Here is a 25,333-nt window from a genome sequence, read left to right as displayed (position 1 = left end):
CCCACTGAATGTTTTTTTTTTTTTCCTTTTTTTTTTTTTTTGTGGTTTTTGGCCAGGGCTGGGTTTGAACCCGCCACCTCCAGCATATGGGACCAGCGCCCTACTCCTTGAGCCACAGGCGCCGACCCCCACTGAATGTTTTTAATCGGCTTGTCAAAGATCAAGTAACGGTAAGTAGCTGGATTCATCTCTTGGTTTTCTATTCTGTTCCAGACATCTACTTCTCTGTTTTTGTGCCAGTACCATGCTGTTTTGATCACTATCGATTTATAGTACAGTCTGAGGTCTGGTAGCGTGATTCCTCCTGCTTTGTTTTTATTGCTGAGTAATGTTTTGGCTATTTGAGGTTTTTTCTGATTCCATATAAAACAAAGTATTATTTTTTCAATATCTTTAAAATATGACAATGGAGCTTTAATAGGAATTGCATTAAAATCGTATATTGCTTTGGGTAGTATGGACATTTTAACAATGTTGATTCTTCCCAGCCATGAGCATGGTATGTTTTTCCATCTGTTAACATCTTAAGCTATTATTTTTCTTGAGGTTTCATAGTTCTCTTTGTATAGATCTTTCACATCCTTTGTTAGGTATACTCCCAAATATTTCATCTTCTTCAGCACTACTGTGAAAGGAATAGAGTCCTTGACTGTTTCTTCGGCTTAGTTATTGTTGGTATATATAAAGGCTACAGATTTACGGGTGTTGATTTTGTAGCCTGAGACATTGCTGTATTCCTTGATCACTTCTAAAAGTTTTGTAGTAGAATCCCTAGTGTTTTCCAGATACACGATCATATCATCTGCGAAGAGTGAAAGTTTGATCTCTTCTGACCCTATGTGGATACCCTTGATTGCCTTTTCTTCCTTAATTGCAATGACTAAAACTTCCATTACAATGTTAAAGAGCAATAGAGACAATAGGCAACCTTGCCTGGTTCCTGATCTAAGTGGAAATGATTTCAATTTAACTCCATTCAATACGATATTGGCTGTGGGTTTGCTGTAGATGGCCTCTATTAGTTTAAGAAATGTCCCTTCTATACCAATTTTCTTAAGTGTTCTGATCAAGAAGGGATGCTGGATATTATCAAAAGCTTTTTCTGGGCAGCGCCTGTGGTAGGCACCGGCCCCATATGCCAAGGGTGGCAGGTTCAAACCCAGCCCCAGCCAAACTGCAACAAAAAAATAGCTGGGCGTTGTGGCGGGTGACTGTAGTCCCAGCTGCTTGGGAGGCTGAGTCAAGAGAATCACCTAAGCCCAAGGATTTGGAGGTTGCTCTGAGCTGTGTGACGTCTCAGCACTCTACTGAGGGCGATAAAGTGAGACTCTGTCTCTATAACAACAAAAAAAAAGCTTTTTCTGCATCAATTGAAAGAATCATATTGTCCTTATATTTTAGTTTGTTTATGTGCTGAATTACATTTACAGATTTACATATATTGAACCAGCCTTGAGACCCTGGGATAAATCCCACTTGGTCATGGTGTATAATTTTTTTGATGTGTTGTTGGATTATGTTTGTTAGGAACTTATTGAGTATTTTAGCATCAATATTCATTAGTGATATTGGTCTATAATTTTCTTTTCTTGTTGGTTTGGGGATCAAGGTGATGTTTGCTTCGTAGAATGTGTTGGGTAATATTCCTTCTTTTTCTATATTTTGGAAGCGGTTTAGTAGTATAGGTACTAGTTCTTCTTTAAAGGTTTGGTAGAATTCTGACGTAATGCCATCTGGTCCTGGGCTTTTCTTTTTAGGGAGATTTTGTATAGTTGATGCTATTTCAGAACTTGATATAGGCCTGTTCAATATTTCTACTTCATTCTGGCTAAGTCTTGGTAGGTGGCATACTTCCAGGTATTGGTCTATTTCTTTCAGATTTTCGTATTTCTGAGAGTAGAGTTTCTTGTAGTATTCGTTAAGGATTTTTTGAATTTCTGAGGGGTCTGTTGTTATTTCATCATTACCATTTCTGATTGATGAAATTACAGATTTTACTCTTTTTTTCCTGGTTAGGTTGGCCAAAGGTTTATCTATTTTATTGATATTTTCAAAAAACCAACTTTTGGATTTATTGATCTGTTGTATAATTCTTTTGTTTTCAATTTCATTTAGCTCTGCTCTGATTTTGGTTATTTCTTTTCTTCTGCTGGGTTTGGGGTTGGAGCGTTCTTCCTTCTCCAGTTGCTTGAGATGTCCCATTAAGTTATTAACTTCCTCTCTTTCCGTTTTCTTGAGGAAGGCTTGCAGTGCTATATATTTCCCTCTTAGGACTTTGCAGTATCCCAGAGGTTCTGGTAATTCGTGTCTTGATTGTTGTTTAGTTCCAAAAATTTGGTGATTTCCTTCTTAATCTCGTCTATAACCCATGTATCCTTCAGCATAAAGTTGTTTAGCTTCCATGTTCTTGTATGGGTATGCAGGTTCCTGTTGTTATTGAGTTCAACTTTTATTCCATGATGGTCTGAGAAGATGCAAGGAATAATTTCTATTTTTTTAAATTTGCTGAGGTTAGATTTGTGGCCTAGGTTGTGGTCAATTTTGGAGTATGTTCCGTGGGCTGATGAGAAGAATGTGTATTCAGTTTTGTTGGGATGAAATGTTCTGTAGATGTCCTTTAAGTCCAGATGTTGAACGGTTGAGTTTCAATCTAAAATTTCTTTGCTTAGCTTCTTTTTGGAGGATCTATCCAGCACTGCTAAAGGGGTGTTAAAATCTCCAACTACTATGGAACTGGAGGAAATTGAGTTGCTCATGTCTGTTAGAGTTTCTCTTATAAATTGAGGTGTGTTGTGGTTGGGTGCATAAATGTTAATAATAGAGATTGCATCATATTGAGTATTAACTTTAACAAATATGAAGTGTCCATCCTTATCCTTAATTATTTTGGTTGGTTTAAAGCCTATTGCATCTGCGAACAGGATTGCAAGGCCTACTTTTTTCTGCTTTCCATTTGCCTGGAATATAGATGACCATCCCTTCACCTTGAGTCTATATTTGTCTTTTAATGTATGATGCGATTCTTGTATGCAGCAGATATCTGACTTGAGTTTTTGTATTCGGTCAGCCAACCTGTGCCTCTTTAGAGGACAGTTTAAACCATTCACATTAATTGAGAATATTGATAAGCCTTTTGAGAGTCCAGTGGACATTTTTAATCCTTTTGCAACTGTGGAAGTTGGAATTTGATCAAAATTTTCCGGGTGAGTTTACTTTTGTGGTGGAGGATTACGCTGGTCTTTATGGAGGATAGGTTTGAGAATATCCTAGAGAGCTGGTTTAGTTATCGCATATTTCTTCAACATGTGAATGTCACTGAAGTATTTAATTTCTCCATCATAAATGAAACTCAGTTTGGCTGGGTATAGGATCCTGGGTTGAAAGTTATTTTGTTTTAGGAGATTAAAAGTCGATGACCATCCTCTTCTAGCTTGAAAGGTTTCAGCAAAGAGATCTGCATTTATTCTAATATTCTTCCCCTTGTAGGTAATGGTTTTCTTTCATCTGGCAGCTTTCAGAATTTTCTTCTTCATATTAACTTTAGTGAAATTGATTATGATGTGTCTGGGGGATGTCTTTTGGGTTGAGTCGTGCTGGAGTTCTGAAACTGTCTGCTATCTGAATTTCAGAATCTCTTGGCATGTCTGGAAAGTTCTCCTTCATAATCTCATGGAGAAGAGACTCTGTACCTTGTGAAGCCACTTCGTCGCTTTTGGGGATCCCTATAAGACGAATATTAGTTTTCTTTGAATTATCCCAGAGCTCTCTGAGAGAGTGATCTGTTTTTGCCCTCCATTTCTCATCCTCTTTGAGAGTTTGGGAGCGTTCGAAAACTTTGTCTTCAGTGTCAGAAATCCTTTCTTCTGCTTGCTCCATTCTGTTACTGAGGGATTCTACTGTGTTTCTCAGATCTTTGAGGGATGCAACTTCTTGTCTCAATGTGTCAAAATCTTTGGTCTTTGGTCTTTGAATTTGTTGAACTCTTGAGATATCTTTTGGGTTACTGCTTGGAGTTCTAATTCAATCTTATTTGCTATCCAGATTCTGAATTCAATTTCTGACATCTCAACTGTTTGTTTGTGCATGGGATCTTGTGCTGTGTCTGCCCCATTGATCCTTGGGGGAGTTGATCTACTCTGATTATTCATATTGCCAGAGTTTTTCTGCTGATTTCGCCTCATGATTGTTTTTCACTGTTGCCTCTGGCTGTCCTCAGAGTTGGGGAGGTGTCTCTCGAAGATTAGATCCTAGCAGTAGCAGGATCACTCTATTGTTGCTTGATCTTTGTAGGGAGTGACCTTGTGTAGTTCCTCTGGGGCTGCTCCAGCTAGGGAGTTCTGGTTGTGGAAGCAGCTCCGGCGTGTGACACACCTGGATCCAGCAACAGGGCAGGAGGTGGTGCACACGGTTCTGGGAATGCCTCGCACCCAGTGACTTTGGCACAGAGAGCCCAAGGCTCCAGCAGTCTCTGGCCAAGAGAAGGGCTCCGCGTAGAGGCAGGGAGGGCTCCAGAGGGCACACAGCTACCAGTATCCCTGGCCAGACGAACGGGCCAGTGTGGAGGCTGGGAGGATACAGGAGGGAGGACGCAGAGTTGCACGGCTCCTGCAGTTCCTGGTCAGGGCATGCAGAGGCCTGGTTGGTGTGGGGTCATGGCACAGATCTTATGGAGGTCCAGGCAGCACCAAGCCCAGGAATTTGAAGTTGCTATGGGCTATGACACCATGGCACTCTACCCAGGGCAACAGCCCGAGCCTCCAGTGTGCCAAAACTGTCTCACTCTGCCCCTAAGGGTTAATGCCGTAAGGCAGCTCAGTCCCCGCTTTTATAGGCTGCTGAGTTGCTAGGTTACTGGGTCCCACCCGCTCCTTGCTCTGGGACCCTGAGGGCAGAGCTTGCCAGGGCAGTTCTCTCACACAATGGCTCCCTGCAGCCCAGCTCAGTGGCTCTGTGTGGGGCCCCAGACAGTGCCCAAAGTTCTCCGCACTCCTGCCTAAGCTCTCCCCAAGGCAGTTCAACTGAGTGCCAAGTCCAAAAACACCAAAACAGTTCACAGGTAAGGCCTTTCCCGTTTGCAGTCTCACTGCTGCTTGTACTCACAGTTGCCGGCGTGATTAGGTTGATCGAACACGCAACCACTTGCCAGTTTTCCACTGCTTTTGTCCTCCTTTTGGGGTCCAGAAGTCCCTTGCTGACTCCCTGTATCCTCAAAGGGATGATTATAGGCAGATATCACCAGCCAGAGATGTCTGGAGTCTTATCTCCCGAGACTCACTGTGCCCAGTTGCAGGGAAGCTGTTACTCGGTCACCATCTTTAATCCAATCCTTTTTTTTTTTTTTTTTTGAGACAGGGTCTCACTTTGTCACCCAAGGATTTTCCATGACCTAATCCCAGTAATACTCTTATTATAAGACTTGAACTTGTTAAATTAATATCAACTCTAATGAGTATAATAAACTCAATAGCTACCACCTGTTGAGCACCTACTAGCAATCAGAACCTGTGCCAGGTGGTTTTCATGCATTATCTCCTTAAATTCTCTCAACAATGCCCTGAGGTAGGTATTGTTACTTCAGCATTTTATAGTTCAGGAAACAGGCACAGATCTATCACTTGCCCAAATTTAAGACAGCTAACTAAATGTCAGAGTTAAGATTCAAACCTAGAGACTCAGGGTGCCTGTAGTACAGTGGTTAGGGTGGCAGCCACATGTACTAACAGTGGCGGGTTCAAACCTAGTCCAGGCCAGCTAAACAATAATGATAACTGCAACCAGAACTGCAACAAATAGCCGGGCGTTTTGGCAGGCACCTGTAGTCCCAGCTACTTGGGAGGCTGAGGCAAGAGAATCACTTAAGCCCAAGAGTTTGAGGTTGCTGTGAGCTGTGATGCCATAGCGCTCTACTGAGGGCAACATAGTGAGACTGTGTCTCAAAAAAAAAAAAAAGAGATTCAAACCTAGATTCTATATCTTAGGCAGGTAACTACATTCCTATTTCCTTCTTTTTCTTACCAGAGATTTTTAAATAGGAACTCATAAGCCTTCTCTGTATCTTTTATAATCCCTTAAACTTCTATTGGCCTTTATGTTGGAGGTCGTAAATAGAGATGTGCTTACAGACATGCAGTGACCCTTAGGAAACTTTGTTTCTGAGTAAAGAGTGTACAGTTCTTCAAGACATACAAAAACAGGAGAGGGTTTTATATTGTTATTCTCGGGGCCTAAAAAACAGAGAACAGATAACCTTTCCATAGAGTATGTTGGCTTATTTTTCACTTGCATGCTTAGTTAAGACAGCTTAGAAGACCCCTCTTTTGAGAAGTAAAAATATGTATTCAGGCCAGGCATGGTGGCTCACGCCTGTAATCCCAGCACTCGGGAGATCAAGGCAGGGGGATTGCCTGAGCTCACAGGTTCGAAATCAGCCTGAGCCAGACTGAGACCTCATCTCTAAAAATAGCTGTGTGTTGTGGCAGGTGCCTGTAGTCCCAGCTACTTGGGAGGCTGAGGCAAGAGAACTGCGTAAGCCCAAGAATTTGGAGTTGCTGTGAGCTATAGCACTCTACTAAGGGTGACAAAGTGAGACTTTGTCTCAAAAAAAAAAATACGTACTCAGAACTGTAGTTGATTACTGTGACAGTGAAGGAACCTTGGAAGTAATGAATTTATCTTTTTCTAAATTCATCCTCAGAAGAGAACAGTAAAACTAAAAAACTAGGAAAAAAAGCTGGTTTCTTTTTTTTTTTTTTTTTTTTGGTAGAGACAGAGTCTCACTGTACTGCCTTCAGATAGAGTGCCGTGGCATCACACGGCTCACAGCAACCTCTAACTCTTGGGCTTATGCAATTCTCTTGCCTCAGCCTCCCGAGCAGCTGGGACTACAGGCGCCCTCCACAACGCCCGGCTATTTTTTTGTTGCAGTTTGGCCGGGGCTGGGTTTGAACCCGCCACCCTCAGCATATGGGGCCGGCGCCCTACTCACTGAGCCACAGGCACCGCCCAAAAGCTGGTTTCTTTAAAGTTTTGATTCAGGGTCGATGCCTGTAGCTCAGTGGTTAGGGTGTTGCCCCAATATACTGGGGCTGGCAAGTTCGAACCCGGCTCAGGCCTGCTAAACAACAATGACAACTACAACAACCACAAAAAATAGCCAGGCATTGTGTTGGGTGCCTATAGTCTCAGCTACTTGGGAGGGTGAGGCAAGAGAATTGCGTAAGCCCAAGAGTTTGAGGTTGCTGTGAGCTGTGACTCCATGGCACTCTACCGAGGGTGACATAGTGAGACTCTGTCTCAAAATAAATAAATAAACTTTTGGTTCTATACAATGTAAAAATTTTAAATGAAAGAGTTGTTTCTTCTATGTTGTTTGCACTTAGCTTCAGGCTTTTGTTTTGTGTATTTTGATTATTTTGATGGTGAGTTGAAGTAGGAACCATGTGAATTTTGTTTCCTACTCTCTTCCTAGCACAGTGCCTGGCATATAGTAGGTGCTCAGTAAATATTCATAGAAGTGAAGCTACATTTCTAATGCTGAGATTTTCAAGAAGAGACCAATGTGTTCAAAATTAAGAAATCTCAAATGTAGATGTTCTCATTTCAAAGAAGTACACTTCTTTGGTACAGATCAATGCCTTCCCCCAGGAAAGAAATAGTTTGGTACTGAGTGGGTTTGATCACATGTCTGTTCTTCTCTCTGAGGAGGCCTGGTCTCTCAGCATTTTCAGAGCTCTGTATACAGCTCTTGTTAGTGCTTCAGGCTCTGAAGAGCTGAGATGAGGCCCTGACTTGCAGGCAGTCACTTCCCTCACTATGTGAATCCATATGCTCTGTGCTCACGGTGCTGCTTACTTATCCAGAAGCATTTTAAGAAAAAGCCATTGCTCCCAAAGAATGGGGAAAGCCATTTTAAGTTGCATCTTCTTAGTATAAGACAGACTTAATATCCAATGACTGGCTTTAAACATTTTGGAGTTAAAATGCACTGCTTTCTCCTAAGGAAAGCTCTTCCCCTGCCAGCATTCTTCCCCACCACCAAAATTACATTCAGAATTGACCATCCTTCCTCAGCTGCTTAGCTCAGCTAGTCACAGTAATCATAAATAATCCAGAATCTGCGATTGAATTACATCATTGAAGGGGAATTAAAAGCTAATGAGAAGCTTATGGTGGCAGTGAGATTCAGAAACCTATGAGGGTAGACAGGCAGGACTATTTTTGCCTGATACAGCCTGAGTCTCTTCCTGAGGGTTGACAGTGCAGCATTTCCTTTTCCAGAATCCTGCCCAGAAGCAGCTTGTCACTGTTGGTAGGACCAAAGCACACAACTTCCTATGTTTGGGCTAATGCCCATGTGAGAATGAAATCCAGACAAGCCATGGCCTCCCCGCTGCCTCAGAAAATTGGCTGTTTCCCTCAAGGGCTTACTCCATCCATTTTTCACTGCAAGGGAATGAGACTAGTAGTAGTTTAAAAGCTGGTTCAACTGGATCCTCTTGACCTTGACTAAGAGTTTTTCTTTTGGTAGCAAATGGTGGTTTCAGACCTCCTGATAGGATCCTTATCTATCCTGCATTACTATTATTTGGCTTATTGAAGAGGAGATGGTTTTTCATCCTATACCAGTTCTACTGGTCTTTTATTTTTTCCTAGTATAAATGGTGGCATTTTTTCAAAAGAGTTCTTCCATGACACTCATTAGTTGTAATTTAGTCCCAAGCTTTGCAGAAATGAGTGTTTACTTTCAGCTGCTTTACAAGTGATGACTAGAGGAAAAAAACTATTATTAAGGGAAATGTTGACCATTGCTGGTTGAATATTAAAATGGTAGTAGCTTTCAGGTTATTGCATTCTCGTACCTTCTGCCAATTCAAGTATAATCTCTCTTATAGCCCAGGAAACTTCGTAGATATGTTGACCTGTGGAGTGCAATTAGGCAAACAGCCTGCGAAGGTAGATATTATTTTTGGCGGTTGCTTTCTCTCCTAATTGTATATTTTAAAAGTTGATGAGAGTAAATGAAACCTTGCATCTTAAATATAAAGCAAATTTTGAGGATATCTGTCTTTAATTTTTTCCTTTTCGCCATTGATATATATAGGCTGATGCGGATAGTTTTTATATAGCATGCAATGGCCGCCAGTTCAACTCAATAGAAGATGATGTTTGCCAGCTGGTCTATGTGGAAAGGGCTGAGGTGCTGAAATCTGAAGATGTAAGTGTAATAATTCTTAATTAAAAATATATCAGATTAATATAAAATTGAATGCTAAGGTATCTATGAAAATGTCCAGTATAGACCAATCCATAGAGACAGAAGAAGTGAATGGGCAGTAACTGCTAACAGGTACAGGGTTTCTTTTGGAGGTGATGGAAGTGTTCTAGAATTAGATAGTGGTGATGAGGGAGTTGTGCAATCTTATAAATATACTAAAAGCCACTGAATTGCATACTTTAAAATGAAGACTTGTGAAATTTTATCTTTTTCTAAATTGCAAAAATAGTTTCAAAAAAAAAAAGATAGGTTATCTACATTGTAGAAATGAATGTTCATCTACTTAAATCAATGAAGCATTGTCTAGAGCTAAAAAAAAATGTTTTTATCCTACATGGGAACCTTAATCCTCTTCCTAATTCTTTTTTTTTTTTTTGGCCGGGGCTGGGTTTGAAACCGCCACCTCTGGCATATGGGGCCCGTGCACACAGGCGCCACCCCCTCTTCCTAATTCTTGATTCTGTTTTATTATTGTTGGTGAATTCTTGAGGGTACAAAGAAATGCTTGCATTTGTTAGGTCAAGTCCCTCTTGTAATTGTGTTCCGCCTCCAAGAGGTGTGTCACACACCATGACTCCCCACCCCCTCCCTTGTTCCCTCTCTCCACTCCCCCGTTCCCCCATTCCCCACCATGTACTAGCATCGATTGTCCTCTGTTTTTTTTTGGAGACAGAGTCTCACTTTGTCACCCTTGGTAGAGTGCTGTGGTGTCATAGCTTACAGCAACCTCCAACTCTTGGGCTCAAATGATCCTCTTGCCTCAGTTTTTTTCCTACTTTTAGTAGAGACCGAGTCTCAATTTTTGCTTAGGCTCGTCTTACACTGGAGAGCTCAAGCAGTCCACCCACCTCAGCTTCCCAGAGTGCTAGGATTATAGGCTTGAGCCAGTGCACCCAGCCCCTAAGGATCTTTTTACCTTGAGATTGGCCTGCTGGAAATGAGTTCTGAGTAGATTGTTCTATATTAGATTAGGTGAAATAAAACTCACTAGGTGATAAAGTTGGGCTTCCCTTATGCCAGGTGCTGCATAGGTCTCAGATTTAGAGATTTAGATTTAGAGAAAACTAAATGAACAAGGCTTCTTGAGAAATTTCCTGTGATTATTTACTTTTCATGAACTGTAGATTAATGTTTTTTTCTCCATTTGTCCTATGTAGTTCCCTAGCTTCACCTAAGTAATTCCTGCTCATCATCTGTGAGGAAGGGCTCAAATTGGACATTGCTGTTTTAAGGGTGCCTTTTTTGACCACCTAGACTGTCATATTCCTTATGTCACACCCTGTTGTAGCTTCCTGGGGTTTATTTGATGAGGCTTTTCTTTTTCTGTTTTCTTTTCCTTTTTTTTTTTTTGTTTTTTTGATACTCTAGCTCTGTTGCCCGAGCTAGAGTTTGGCATAACTACAGCTCCTACTGTAGCCTTAAAGTGAAAGAATAAATAAAAATCAATGTTGTTGATAATATTATCACTAAGTAGAAAGTGTTGTTATAATTTACCCTATGGGAAAAGTCCATCAGATCCATTGCTATACAGCTTCCTTCACTTCTTCATATTCTATTATAGTCATAGGCATTCAGAGCTAAAAGACTGGTGACTTTTTTTTTGTTTTTGTTTTTTGTTTTTTGTTTTTGGCTGGGGCTAGGTTTGAACCCGCCACCTCCGGCATATGGGACCGGCGCCCTACTCCTTGAGCCACAGGTGCCGCCCAAGACTGGTGACTTTTAAGATTAAATATTAAGATAGTGGCAGCAGTGTTTTCTCCTAGAATGTCAGCTCCATGAGGGCAGGGATCTTTGTTTGTTTTGTTCACCACTATATTCCCAGTGCCTACCACATTCCTGGGCATATGGAAGCATTAAATAAGTATTTGCTAAACAAACGAATGAATGAATGAATGAATAAATGACAACCCTACCAACGTAAATTATTTACATAGAATGATAATATTAAGAACATCTTGGCCAAAAGTCAAAAAGCAAAATTATTGCTGGTGAATGAAAAGTGAGGCTTATGTAAGATATTTTTATAGGGCGCCAGCCTCCCAGTGATGGACCTGACCGAGCTCCCCAAGTGCACAGTATGTTTGGAGCGCATGGACGAGTCTGTGAATGGCATTCTCACCACATTATGCAACCACAGCTTCCACAGCCAGTGTCTACAGCGCTGGGACGACACAACGTGAGTGCAGAGCCCATTCTGACCCTTTCCAGAATTAAGAATAGCCACTACCAAAAATGAACCTTTACAAGTATTTGACTTTGTAAACTTGACACCATGATGGTAAGAGGTCTCATGGGGCTCAGCGCCAGCCACATATGCCAAGGCTGGTGGGTTCGAAACCAGCCCTGGCCAGCTGAAACAGCAATGACAACTGCAACAAAAAATAGCTGGGCATAGTGGGGGGGTTCCTGTAGTCCCAGCTACTTGGGAGGCTGAGGTAAGAGACTCACTTAAGCTCAAGAGTTAGAGGCTGCTGTGAGCTGTGACGCCACGGCACTCTACCGAGGGCGACATAATGAGACTCTGTCTCAAAAAAATAAAAACAAAATTTAAAATAAAAATAAAATAAGAGATCACATGGAAGGACCTTCTACTTTTCCTTTTTATTTTTTCAGACAGGGTTTTACTATGTCGCCCTCGGTAGAGTGCTATGGCATCACAGCTCACAGCAACCTCAAACTCTTGGGCTTAAGTGATTCTCTTTCCTCAGCCTCCCAAGTAGCTGGGACTACAGACGGCCATCATAATACCTGGCTATTTTTGGTTGGAGTTGTCATTGTTGTTTGGCAGGCCCAGTCTGGGTTCAAACCCGCCAGCTCTGGTGTATGTGGCTGGTGCCCTAACTGCTAAGTTACAGGTGCTGAGCCAGGAACTTATACTTTTCTACTTCCCTTTCCTCAGTTCCTATGAGAATTGGCATTCTTAGACCAATTAGTATGCTGATTCTGAATCATTATAGAATTCCCCAAAGAAGCATGAGTTATTTTTTCCTTCTAAGAACTAGAGAATGAAAAAGCAAAAGCAAAGCCTAGCTTTGAGGCTCTTATGTTAAAATGAAATCTAGGTCTGGAATCTCACCTATCACCTGCACTTGGTGTCTGCTATTCAATTTGGCTTTCTTATCAATTTGGCTACAGCAACCTAATGTTTTAGTTTTGTTAGACTATGAATGAGTTGGTGGCCAGTACTAGTAATCACTAAGTATGAGGCCTGCTCTACAGTCTTCTATTCCCAGTGCATCAGAGGCTTTAGGTGCAAGTGACTTTGCTGCAAAGAACTGAGGTAGAGCCTGTAACTTTTCTTTTTTCCCTCTAAGGCAGGGGTGGTTTCTCCTTTACAGACTACACTGTGGGTCTTAGCTAGACAGGTACATTAGGCATTGGCTTGTGGCTTTCCTAGTACAGAGGAAGATGGACAATCAGGTAGTCACACAAATAAATAAATAAATCATAGGCATAACTAGTGTTACAAAGGAACAGCGTGCAGTATTGTGATACAGCCAGGGCTGTCTGAGAGGTAGTCTCTCAGGGAGGATAAGTAGGAGGTAGCCATTCAAAGAGCAGAACCAAAAGCCAGGCGGTAGAGGGTGGGAGGTATGTCTGGAAGGGGGAAAATCACATTCCAAACCCTAGAAGTTAGGAGGGAGGGTAAAAGTCTATGGGAATACAATTCTTCCCCCACACATGGCCTAGTGCTAGAAGAACACCAGACTTCATAGAGAAGGGACCTTGCCTCCCAGAGTGTTTTTTCCTTTTTTTTATTCTCAGGAGTAGATCTCCATTTCAGAAAGATTATTTTGGCACAATATAGAAAATTAGACTTCAGAATTATTTGTTGTTTTCTTACCCAACCCTTGCCACAGCCACCACATAAACAGAAGGGATGACATAAAGCTAGTTTCTACCACTGACAAGACTGCTTGTCACTTACTAGATACCATTTATGTTATTTCTTTTCTTTTTTAAAAATTCATTTTATTGGGCGGCACCTGTGGCTCAGTGAGTAGGGCGCCGGCCCCATATGCCGAGGGTGGCGGGTTCAAACCCAACCCCGGCCAAACTGCAACAAAAAATAGCTGGGCGTTGTGGCAGGCGCCTGTAGTCCCAGCTGCTCGGGAGGCTGAGGCAAGAGAATTGCGTAAGCCCAAGAGTTAGAGGTTGCTGTGAGCTGTGTGACGTCATGGCACTCTACCCGAGGGCGGTACAGTGAGACTCTGTCTCTACAAAAAAAAAAAAAAAAAAAATTCATTTTATTTTTATTTATTTTTAAGCCAGAATCTCACTCTGTTGCCCAGGCTAAAGTACTGTGGCCTTTAGCAACCTCAAACTCCTGGGCTCGAGTGAGCCTATTGCCTTAGCCTCCCAAGTAGCTGGGACCACAGGTGCTCCAACTAATTAACACAATACCCCATTAAAAATTAGCATTAGAAAAAATGCTAATTTTTCTATTTTAGTAGAGATGGAGGGTCTTGCTCTTGCTCATTCTGATATCGAACTTCTGACCTCAAGAGATCCTCCTGCCTAGATCTCCCAGAGTGCTGAGATTTCAGGCATGAGCCACTTACACCTTGCCCATTTCTGTTATTCCTTCAAGTTTGTCTTCTTTCTTTGAGACTAACAAAAGAACAGATTGGATCCTTTAGCTTTTTCTTAATAAACAGCCTCCTTCCCTGCTCATTTTCTTGGTTTTATTTACACAATTGAGTAACAAACTGATACTAATTGTATCTTTAGCCAATTAGCTTCAACTGTAACCTATTTTGTGTCATATTTGCCCATCTGACAAAAATATTGGTGACTTAGCATTACTTTGCTGTATAATAGGAGGGTTGATGGAGCCGGTTGCAGTGGCTCAGGCCTGTCGATATTCGTACCACTCTGGGAGGCTGAGGTAGATAGATTGCTTGAGCTCAGGGGTTTGAGACCAGCCTGAGCAGGAGTGAGACCCCATTTCTACTAAAAATAGAAAAAAAATTAGCTGAGGGTTGTGGTGGTTACCTGTACTAAGCTACTCAGGAGTCTTAAAGCAAGAGGATTGCTCAAGCCCAAGAGTTTGAGGTGTGAGTTAATACTCCATGGCACTCTACCCAGGGCAACAGAGTGAGACTCTGTCTCAAAAAAAAAAAAGTATTGATGAATTTTTTTCAAGGTTATTTTTATTAGTTGTTTGTAAATCGAAACTTGAATATTCAATAGAGCATTAGTATCTTCTACATTATGTTTGTTGTAGGTGAAATGTCATGTGGATTTCAGAAAGTACATTAATACCTTCCTTTATTGTTGATTTGGTAAAATTTACTACAGAGGGCCATGCCTGTGGCTCAGTGGGTAGGGCGCCAGCCCCAAATAGCAAGGATGGCGGGTTCAAACCCGGCCCCGGCCAAACTGCAACAAAAAATAGCCAGGCGTTGTGGTGGGCACCTGTAGTCCCAGCTACTCCAGAGGCTGAGTCAAGAGAATCGCCTAAGCCCAGGAGTTGGAGGTTGCTGTGAGCTGTGACGCCACGGCACTCTACCGACAGCGATAAAGTAAGACTCTGTCTCTTAAAAAAAAAAAAATTTACTACAGATTTTAGATTCAACTCTGAGGAGCAGCCTGGTGAGGACAGAGTACATTTTGAATGAATAAATCTTTGGGAAATGGCGATAAAGGAAGATTGTTTAGAGTAAAATACATTATAGATAAAAAGACATGAAATCAAGTCCTAATTCTAACTTGTAAATATTTAGCTCTTTGATCATGTAAGGTTTTGTTTTATTTTGTTGTTTAGAAACATGTTTAGGGTAGCAAAGTCCTCTAAGCCTTAGACAGAAGAATGGAAATGGATATGAGGCACAATTTATCCCATTTCCTCTGCTTTATTGAGATTTTCTCTAGGGCAGTGCCTGTGGCTCAGTGAGTAGGGCACCGGCCCTATGTACCCAGGTGGCAGGTTCAAACCTGGCCCTAGCTGAACTGCCACAAAAAAATAGCTGGGCGTTGTGGCGGATGCCTATAGTCCTCGCCAGCTACTCGGGAGGCTGAGGCAAGAGAATCGCCTAAGCCCACGAGCTGGAGGTTGCTGTGAGCTGTGTAATGCCATGACACTCTACCGAGGGAGATAAAGTGAGACTCTGTCTCTACAAAAAAAAAAAATAAAGATTTTCTATAATTTCATTTTGTTTGACAGTAGTCCCAAAATGTTTGTTTTATAAATGGTATCCTTAGTTATGATAAACTTAAAAATAGTGCTTCAGAGAAGGAGGATTTCGATTTTTGGGTTCTGTAACAATGATCTTTTATATTTAACCTGTGTCATTGTCTTTTGGTGTCCTGGGTATAGGTGTCCTGTTTGCCGGTACTGTCAAACTCCAGAGCCAGTAGAAGAAAATAAGTGCTTTGAGTGCGGTGTTCAGGAAGTAAGTAATGGGTGATGGAAAAGAATAATGAGCACAGTTTTAGTGGTCTGGGGTTTCTTTTGCCCAATATGACTTAATTCTTTTTGAGAATGATTATTTTTCTTTTTATCTAGGGTCAGGCAAGACATATAAATACACAAATTTTGTTTCTCCCAAGCAAAATACTTTATGTTTCATTCTTTGTTCTTTTAAAAAGCTTAGACTTTTAGGCAGCACCTGTGGCTCAGTGAGTAGGGTGCGGGCCCCATATACCGAGGGTGGCAGGTTCAAACCTGGCCCCAGCCAAACTACAACAACAACAAAAAATAGCCTGTTGTTGTGGCGGGCACCTGTAACCCCAGTTACTTGGGAGGCTGAGGCAAGAGAATTGCCTAAGCCCAAGAGCTGGAGGTTGCTGTGAGCTGTGATGCTACGGCACTCTACCGAGGGCAACAAAGTGAGACTCTGTCTCAAAAAAAACCTTAGACTTTTACTGATAAATTTTGAGTCTTTTTCTTGGTATTTACACAGAGCTACTTAGAAACCAGAACAAGAAAATGATTGACCCATAAAAGCATCTTTGATTGTTGGGTTTTTGTTCTTTTGTTTTTCTTGGGGGGATGGGGTTTGTTTGTTTCTCAAGCTGTCGCCCTGGGTAGAGTGCTGTGGCATCACAGCTTACAGCAACCTCCAACTCTTGGGCTCAAGTGATTCTCCTGCCTCCACCTCCCAAGTAGGTGGGACTGCACCCACCATAACACCTGGCTAATTTTTTGGTTGTAGCTGTCATTGTTGTTTGGTGGGCCTGGGCTGGATTCGAACCCGCCAGCTCAGGTGTAGATGGCTGGCAGGCACCTGAGCTGCTTGAGCCACAGGTGCCACGCCTTTTTTTTTTTTTTTTTTTTGAGGGACAGGGTCTTACTCTGGTGCCCAGGCTGGAGGCAGTGATGCCATCTAGCTCACTGCATCATCAAACTCATGGGCTCAAGTGATCCTCAGCCTCCCAAAGTGCTGAGATTACAGGGCGTAAACCACCTTGCCTAGCTGATTGTTGGGTTTTAAATAAAATTTATTTTAAACAAAATACTCAAAACTCCTTAAAAACAGCCATAAGTCCCATTCTATGCCAGGCCCCTTTCCACCCTGAGAGGGCTAGGTCATGTATTTTTATTTAACTAATTAAGATCTTATCTCCTCTGACAGAACCTTTGGATTTGTTTAATATGTGGCCACATAGGCTGTGGACGATATGTAAGTCGACATGCTTATAAACACTTTGAAGAAACGCAGCACACCTATGCCATGCAGCTCACTAACCACCGAGTCTGGGACTATGCCGGAGGTGAACACCATTCTCATTCTCTAATTTGGATTCATTCTATGTGGAAACTTTTCCTTCAAAACGACTCCAGGGGGGCGCGCCTGTGGCTCAGTGAGCAGGGCGCCGGCCCCATATGCCGAGGGTGGCGGGTTCAAACCCAGCCCCCGCCAAACTGCAACAAAAAAATAGCCGGGCGTTGTGGCGGGCGCCTGTAGTCCCAGCTACTCGGGAGGCTGAGGCAGGAGAATCACCTAAGCCCAGGAGTTGGAGGTTGCTGTGAGCTGTGTGACGCCACGGCACTCTACCGAGGGCCAGAAAGTGAGACTCTGTCTCTACAAAAAAAAAAAAAAAAAAAAAACGACTCCAGGTTCCCTCACGGGTTAAACTGTCATCTTCCTGACAGCCTTCACAAACTAAAATTCTCACAGTGCTCGCTCTGCAGGCACTGTTTCCTAGGAATGACCTGAATTGCATACTATAAAGAGTTAATACTTCCACTCTTATTCTCTCCTTCCCCTTTTCAAATTTGAATGATTTGGCCCACTTTTAAAGAAACATTGCGAGGCATTTAATATGGACTTATAAAATTTTGTAAGAGTTAAAAACCTACGGAGACCCTTTTCCTTTGAAAGAAACATGCTTTTGTTGACTCATTCTTTTCTTTAGATAATTATGTCCATCGACTGGTTGCAAGTAAAACAGATGGAAAAATAGTACAGTATGAATGTGAGGGTGATACTTGCCAGGAAGAGAAAATAGATGCCTTACAATTAGAGGTAAGATACTTTATGAGTTTTCACTCAGTACCTATTTCTATGGTTGTTTACTGTTCTCACTTGAAAGGCTATTTGAGGGCATCGCCTGTAGCTCAGTGGATGGGCGCCCACCACATGCACTGGAGCTGGTGGGTTTGAACCCTGCCTGGGCCTGGTAAAACAACAATGACAACTGCAACAACAACAAAAAAAAAAATAGCCAGGCGTTGTGGCTGGCGCCTGTAGTCCCAGCTACTTGGGGACCTGAGGCAAGATAATCACTTAAGCCCAAGAGTTTGAGGTTGCTTTGAGTTGTGATGCCACAGCACTCTCCGAGCATGACAGCTTGAGACTCTGTCTCAAAAAAACAAAAGGGTATTTGGGCTTTTAATCTTGCCATTCACCCTGCCATATAAACATTTTGTTCTGTTCTTTTTTTTGGGGGGGGGGGACCAGAGTCTCACTTTATTGCCCTTGGTAGAATGCCGTAGCCTCATAGCTCACAGCAACCTCCAACTCCTAGGTTTAAGCGATTCTCTTGCCTCAGCCTCCCAAGTAGCTGGAACTACAGGTGCCCGCCACAATGCCCAGCTATTTTTTGTTGCAGTTTGGCCAGGGCCTGGTTTGAACCTGCCACCCTTGGTATATGGAGCCTGTGCCCTACCCACTGAGCCATAGGCCCCACCCTTTTTTTTTTAATTTTTGAAATAGGCTTGGCGCCTGTAGCACAGTGGTTACGGCATCAGCCACATACACCGAGGCTGGCAGGTTTGAACCCACTCTGGGCCAGCTAATCAACAATGACAACTGCAACAAAAAAATAGCCAGTTGTGTGGCAGGCACCTATAGTCCCAGCTACTTGGGAGACTGAGGCAAGAGAATCGCTTAAGCCCAAGAGTTTGAGGTTGATGTGAGCTGTGATGCCACAGCAGTCTACCGAGGGTGACATAATGAGACTCTGTCTCAAAAAAACTTTTTTCTAAATAAATATTTTTTCCATTTGCATTCTTATTTATGTTTTAAAAACTTTTGTTTTTAAGTTGCTATAAAGGATTATTATTTTTATTGTCGCTTTTTTTTCTTTAAAAGTCTTTTAAGTTTCACTGCTCATTTTTTTTGTTTTTGTTTTTGTTTTTTCTTTTTGAGACAGAGTCTCACTCTTTTGCCACAGGCTAGAGTGCCATGGCATCATCATAACTCTTAGCAACCTGAAATTCTTGGGCGTAAGCAATCCTCTTGCCTCAGCCTCCCAAGTAGCTGGTACTACTGGCACCTGCCACAGTGCCTGGCTAGTTTTTCTATTTTTAGAGATGGGGTCTTGCTCTTGCTCAGGCTAGTCTGGAACTCCTGAGCTCAAGTGATCCACCATCCTCAGATTCTCAAAGTATAGGATTACAGGCATGAGCCACGACACCCAGCCACTGCTCATTATTTTCAGTGTGATGTTTTTAGTTGTCTCAAGTTAGATATGAAAATTGTCTTTCATAGAGGCAGTAAAACTGAAAATTAAGAATGTTCCTGTCAGCATCACAGTAGCAGTTGGAAACTGAGCAGACTTGGTCGGAAACAGAAAACCTTAAGCACATTTTCTGTGCCCTTGAATACTTTTTCCTTTTGCCAGTATTGTAACTGGCACTTTATTTATTTTATTTTTTTTTTATTGCCCTCAGTAGAGTGCCCTCTTCGTTGCCCTCAGTAGAGTGCCCTGACGTCACAGCTCACAGCCCACAGCTCTTGGGCTTATGTGATTCTCTTGCCTCAGCCTCCCAAGTAGCTAGGACCACAGGCGCCCACCACACCACCCGGCTATTTTTTTGTTGCAATTTGGCCAGGGCCGGGCTCTAACCAGTCACCCTCGGTATATGGGGCTGGCTCCCTACTCACTGAGCCACAGGCACCGCCCTTTATTTTTATTTTATTTTATTTCACTTTTTGAGACAGAGTCTCACCATGTTGCCCTCGGTAGAGCATCATGGCATTACAGCTCACAGTAATCTCATACTGCTGGGCCCTAGTGATTCTCTTGTCTCAGCCTCCCAAGTATCTGGGAATACAGGCACCTGTCACAGTGCCCGGTTATTTTTCTGCCACAGTTGTCATTGTTGTTTAACAGGCCCGGGCCAGGTTCAAACCTGCCAACCCCAGTGTATGTGACTGACACCCTAACCACTGACCTATGGGCACCGAGCCTGTGCTGGTGCTTTATGAATCAGAGACTTATATATTCAAATGTATACTCAAAGTATATTTTATAAATATGAGACTTATATGCCTAAAACAATTTTTGAATAGTTTTGTACTTGAAGAAACAATAAAATTAGAACAATCTAATTTTTTCCATAGAAGTAAATCCTGTCTACTATAAGAATGATGTAATACAGGTTAAGCATGCCAAATCTGAAAATTTGAAATCTAAAATCCTCCCAAATCCAAAACTCCTTGAGCTCTGATATAATTATCAAAGGAAATGCTCATTGGAGCATTTCATGTTTTAGATTTTTGGAGTAGGGATGCTCATCTGGTAAGTATGAGATGTACATATTCCAAAATTCAAAAATATCTGAGGGCGGTGCCTGTGGCTCAGTCGGTAAGGCGCCGGACCCATATACTGAGGGTGACGGGTTCAAACCTGGCCCCAGCCAAATTGCAACCAAAAAATAGCCGGGCGTTGTGGTGGGCACCTGTAGTCCCAGCTGCTGGGGAGGCTGAGGCAAGAGAATCGCTTAAGCCCAAAGTTTGAGGTTGCTGTGAGCTGTGACACCATGGCCCTCAACCAACATAGTGAGACTCTGTCTCAAAAAAAAAAAAGCCTTAACCTGGGGAAGAAATGACATTTGAAAACTTGCTTATCTCCAGATTTTGAGGAGAGTGGGAGAGAGACAGAGTCTTCCACTGTTCCCTGGGCTGGAGTGCAGTGGTGTCATCATAGGTCACTGCAACCTCAAACTCCTGGGCTCAAATAATCCTCCTGCCTCAGCTTCCCAAGTATCTGGGACTATAGGCACCTGCCACATTTTTCTGTTTGTAGTAGAGATGAGGTCTTGCTAATTTTTTAATTTTTTTGTAGAGACAAAGTCTCCCTACTGCCCAGACTGGTCTCAAACTCCTCCTAAGCTCAAGCAATCCTCCCATCTCAGCTTCCCAAAGTGCTAGGATTAGAGGTGTGAGCTACCACACCAAGCCTGTGAAGTCAGCTTATGAAAATAAGCTTTTTTATTTTTTTATTTTTTTTATTTTTTGCAGTTTTTTTTGGCCAGGGCTGGGTTTGAACCCACCACCTTCGGTATATGGGGCTGGTGCCCTATTCCCTTGAGTCACAGGCGCCACCCCAAAATAAGCTTTATTAAATGTATATTTTTAAATGTATATTTTTTAATAAGCTTTGTTAAATGTATATTTTTTCTTAACCAGACTGTTAAGCCCAAGAGGACAGAAGTGTAATGTCATTTCTGTGTCCCATGGCCCCAGGCTTATTGAGTAGATTGGAACCAAGGTGTTAATATACATTCCAGTGCTTACTTTTAGGCTTCTGTGGATCATTAAAGAGCAGATTTTAACTGGATTTCAGAGACTGACAACAGTGACATTTGGTTTTTATTCTTTTTTTTTCTAGTATTCTTATTTACTAACGAGCCAGCTGGAATCTCAGCGAATCTACTGGGAAAACAAGATAGTTCGTATAGAGAAAGACACAGCAGAGGAAGTAAGTCTCTGGTATGGTAATTGCTGAAATGCCAAACTGCAGGGCAATTTCTGCTGTCAGGGTCATGGGAGGCAGAATATAGGAGAAAAAGAATCTTAGGATCTTCCCTTCTCAGTCTGATTAACAGGTGGAGAACTGTTTTGCCTCTAAAAAGAAACCCTGGATTTAAAGTCTTGTATGTTTGATATTTTGCAGTCTTAGGGTGTTTAGTTTAGTTTTGTTTTGTTTTTAACCTCAACTGGGTTTGCTAGTGACTTGTGCAATTCCATTAAAAAAAAAATGAAGTATGCACATGACAGTTTGTAATTTGAGTCAGCCTTTTGGGTTTGTCAGCTTGGGAACAGTTGCTTTTGGGAGCTGAATGTGGATTTCTGAGGTAACGATATGGTTGCTGAACACTTCTCAATAGAAGGAAATAAAATTGAGCAGAGATCTTGGAGCTTCAGTATTCACTCTGAAGGTATAGGAAAGTGGCTTTTTTAGCTAACTAGTCCTTTAAAGAAAATGCCATTACTTCTACATAATAAAGGAGAAAAGTATGATTTTCAGTACCTGGATGAAAGACCCAGAGCTCTACCTGCTTGATTTTCCCATCTCCAACATGGATAGGGAATCCTGAGGGTTCCAAAGAAGGTAGTTTGAAAACCAGTGAACGTCTGATGGTTTGAGTATAGTTAGGGTTCCAGGAACCATTCCTTGGACCTAGGGACTGTGTCTATAATTCAGTTAATCCCTTAGTTTTAAATAAAGGCTTTTAAATATTTTCTAAATGATTAGTTGACTAACTTTGTGATTGCCTACCAATACCTGGGCCTTCAGACAGAGACTGCAGAGCTGGGTTGGGGCCCACTCTGGGTTGGTTATGGTTATCCTGGAACTTAGGGGGCAGGGTCATAAACTCCTGTTTCTGGTATGCCTGTAAATGAGATAAATCAAGTTTTTTAAAAAATAAATGCTTAACACCAGATTTAAAATGATTTTTTTGTTTTTTTGTTCAGAGCCGGGTTTGAACCCTCCACCTCCAGTATATGGGGCCAGCGCCCTACTCCTTTGAGCCACAGGCACCACCCTAAAATGATTTTTAATTAAAGTTATTAGGCAACGCCTATGGTTCAAAGGAGTAGGGTGCCGGCCCCATATGCCGGAGGCGGCGGGTTCAAACCCAGCCCTGGCCAAAAACTGCAAATAAATAAATAAAATAAAAATAAGTTATTAATAAAATTCTTTATTTTTTTATTAAGTCATATATACATAGATCATGAATACATTTATGCTTTTGTGGGATTCGGTGTGTTGATTATTTGTACAAATTGGAGTCCTTACATCCTTACCAACTAACATAGCTTTCACCTCATTTACTTAATCACAGTGTTAAGACATTTGTGTTCAATACTTGATAGATTTAACTTGTACCCTTGCAGTATGTTCCAAAAAATTATTAATAAAATTCTTACAAAAACTTTCCAAGCCATTGAAGTGCCTTTCCAGAGCTGCTTCAGTTTGCTTGACTTAACAAGATCTGAGTGGGGCTTGAGTGGAGTACATGCAGGGAAGGACAAATCTCCCCCCATCCCACCAGCACATGGTGGAGGCAAAGCATGGGTCACTGCCACTTTGTGTCAAGTTATGAACTCTTGGGAAGGTGCCCTGGCACCTCCACAGCAGCCTCACTAATGAGTCTTCCTATGGGATATACCATCATGACCACTTAAAGTGCTTCATGCAGACCCTTCAGAGCTGAGCTCAGGATTCTCTCTGCCCTTTCAGATTTTTTTTTTTTTTTAATTTAGAGACGAGGTCTCACTATGTTGGCTAGGTTGGTGTCAAACTGCTGGGCTCAGGCTGTCTTTCCCCCTAGGTTCCCAAAGTGCTGGGATAACAGACAAGAGTCAATACAACTAGTCTGCCCTTTAAGATTCTTTCTAATTAATTACATTCTCTAAGACACACCTGTGAAAAATAAGTCAAGTGTTAGGGAAACAAAAGCTAGGAAACTGGTGGCACCCATAGCTCAGTCGGTAGGGTGCCAGCCAGCCACATACACTGAGGCTGGTGGGCTTGAACCCAGCCCAGGCCAGCGAAAACAACAATGACAACCACAACAAAAAAATCGGTGGGCATTGTGGCAGGTGCCTGTAGTCCCAGCAACTTGGGGGGCTGAGGCAAGAGAATCGCTTAAACCCAAGAGTTTGAGGTTGCTGTGAGCTGCAATACTACGGCACTCTACCCAGGGCCACATAATGAGACTCTGTCTCAAAAAAAAAAAAAAAGTGGGAGGGGGAGATCAAGGTTGAAATTCTTGGTGGATTCCATTTATAAATACTATTTCTTTCTCCCAGTCCCCTTAGTAGTGCAATTATTATAGCATGTGAGGGGAGTTTGTTCTAGATAATGAAGCTCATAGCCACTTGAAGGATTTTAGTTTTCATGGGTTCCATATATGAAAAACGTAGTAGCCAGTCAGTACTGGTAAATTCCCCAAATTGATACTTCAAAATATTTTTTCTGACCAAAACATACAGAGTTTGGTTCCTTTTGATAGTAGTTTCTGTCCTTCCCAAATTCCTTAAACAGGATTTAGGTTAGATTGGGCACAGTAGCTGACACCTGTAATCTTAGCACTCTGGGCGGCTGAGGTGGATGTATTGCTTGAGCTCACAAGTTCGAGATCAGCCTAAGCAAAAATGAGACCTGGTCTTTACTAAAAATAGAAAAACTGAGGCAAGTGGATTGCTTGAGCCTGAGTTGGATGTTGCTATGAGCTATGACACTGTGGCACTCTACCCAAGGCAGCAGCTTGACACTCTGTCTCAAACAAACAAAACAAGAGTCAGTTTAATAGAAAAAGTGGAAAGGATCTTGTGATCTCTTATTTTAAATTAGTATTAAAGAAAAAATTAGTAAGCTGGAATTAGAGCAGTTTTAAAGCTATTTTTATTTATTTTATTTATTTATTTATTTTTGTAGAGACAGAGTCTCATTGCACCGCCCTCAGGTAGAGTGCCATGACATCACACGGCTCATAGCAACCTCCAACTCCTGGGTTTATGCAATTCTTTTGCCTCAGCCTCCCGAGCAGCTGGGACTACAGGCGCCTGCCACAATGCTCTGCTATTTTTTTGTTGCAATTTAGCTGGGGCTGGGTTTGAACCCGCCACCCTCTGTATATGGGGCTGGCGCCCTACTCACTGTGCCACAGGAATGACATTGGAAATCTCCCTTACGTGTTTTTCGAACTTAATGAGATTGGCTATAAAGTCAGTTCCTACACAATAGTTGCTTTTTTGTTTTTTGGCACAGAGTTTCATTCTGTACCCTGGATAGAGTGCTGTGGCATCATCATAGCTCATAGCAACCTTGTAGTCTTGGGCTTGAGCATTCATCTTGCCTCAGCCTCCCAAGTATCTGGGACTACACGTGTGTGCCACTATACCTGGCTAGTTTTACTATTTTTAGTAGAGACGGGGTCTCGCTCTTGCTCAGGCTGGTCTGGACCTCCTGAGCTCAAGCGATCCATCTGCCTCAGCCTTGCAGAGTGCTAGGATTACAGGCATGAGCCACTATGCCAACCTTATATATGTATTTTTTAAGGCAGTGCTATTAGAGATTTACTAAATAGGCTGTATGGAAAATGTTTAAAAAGAAAAGTTAGGGTGGTGCCTGTGGCTCAGTGGGTAGGGCACCAGCCCCATATACTGAGAGTGGTGGGACCCAGGCAAACTGCAACAAAAAAATAGCTGGGCGTTGTGGCGGGCGCCTGTAGTCCCGGCTACCCAGAAGGCTGAGGCAGGAGAATAGCCTAAGCCCAGGAGTTGAAGGTTGCTATGAGCTGTGATACCACGGCACTCTACCAAGGGTGATAAAGTGAGACTCTGTCTTTAAAAAAAAAAAAAGGTTAAAAGTGGC

At 42.2% G+C, this 25,333-nt stretch overlaps 1 protein-coding gene across 1 annotated transcript in view; it reads left to right on the top strand.

Moving 5' to 3' along the window:
- BRAP (BRCA1 associated protein) overlaps window positions 1–25,333 on the top strand; it is a 41,270-nt gene that overhangs the window by 10,104 nt on the left and 5,833 nt on the right. Inside the window, exons 5-10 of the mRNA XM_053590258.1 lie at window positions 9,101–9,214; window positions 11,302–11,450; window positions 15,594–15,669; window positions 16,852–16,990; window positions 17,636–17,745; window positions 21,338–21,427. Coding sequence (XP_053446233.1) covers window positions 9,101–9,214; window positions 11,302–11,450; window positions 15,594–15,669; window positions 16,852–16,990; window positions 17,636–17,745; window positions 21,338–21,427 — 678 coding nt within the window. The remainder of the gene's footprint in view (window positions 1–9,100; window positions 9,215–11,301; window positions 11,451–15,593; window positions 15,670–16,851; window positions 16,991–17,635; window positions 17,746–21,337; window positions 21,428–25,333) is intronic.

Source organism: Nycticebus coucang, chromosome 4 (assembly GCF_027406575.1).
Source record: "Nycticebus coucang isolate mNycCou1 chromosome 4, mNycCou1.pri, whole genome shotgun sequence".
Lineage (NCBI taxonomy): Eukaryota > Metazoa > Chordata > Mammalia > Primates > Lorisidae > Nycticebus > Nycticebus coucang.
The sequence above is the reverse complement of the archived record's forward strand: the minus strand, read 5'-3'. Positions and strand labels throughout refer to the sequence as shown.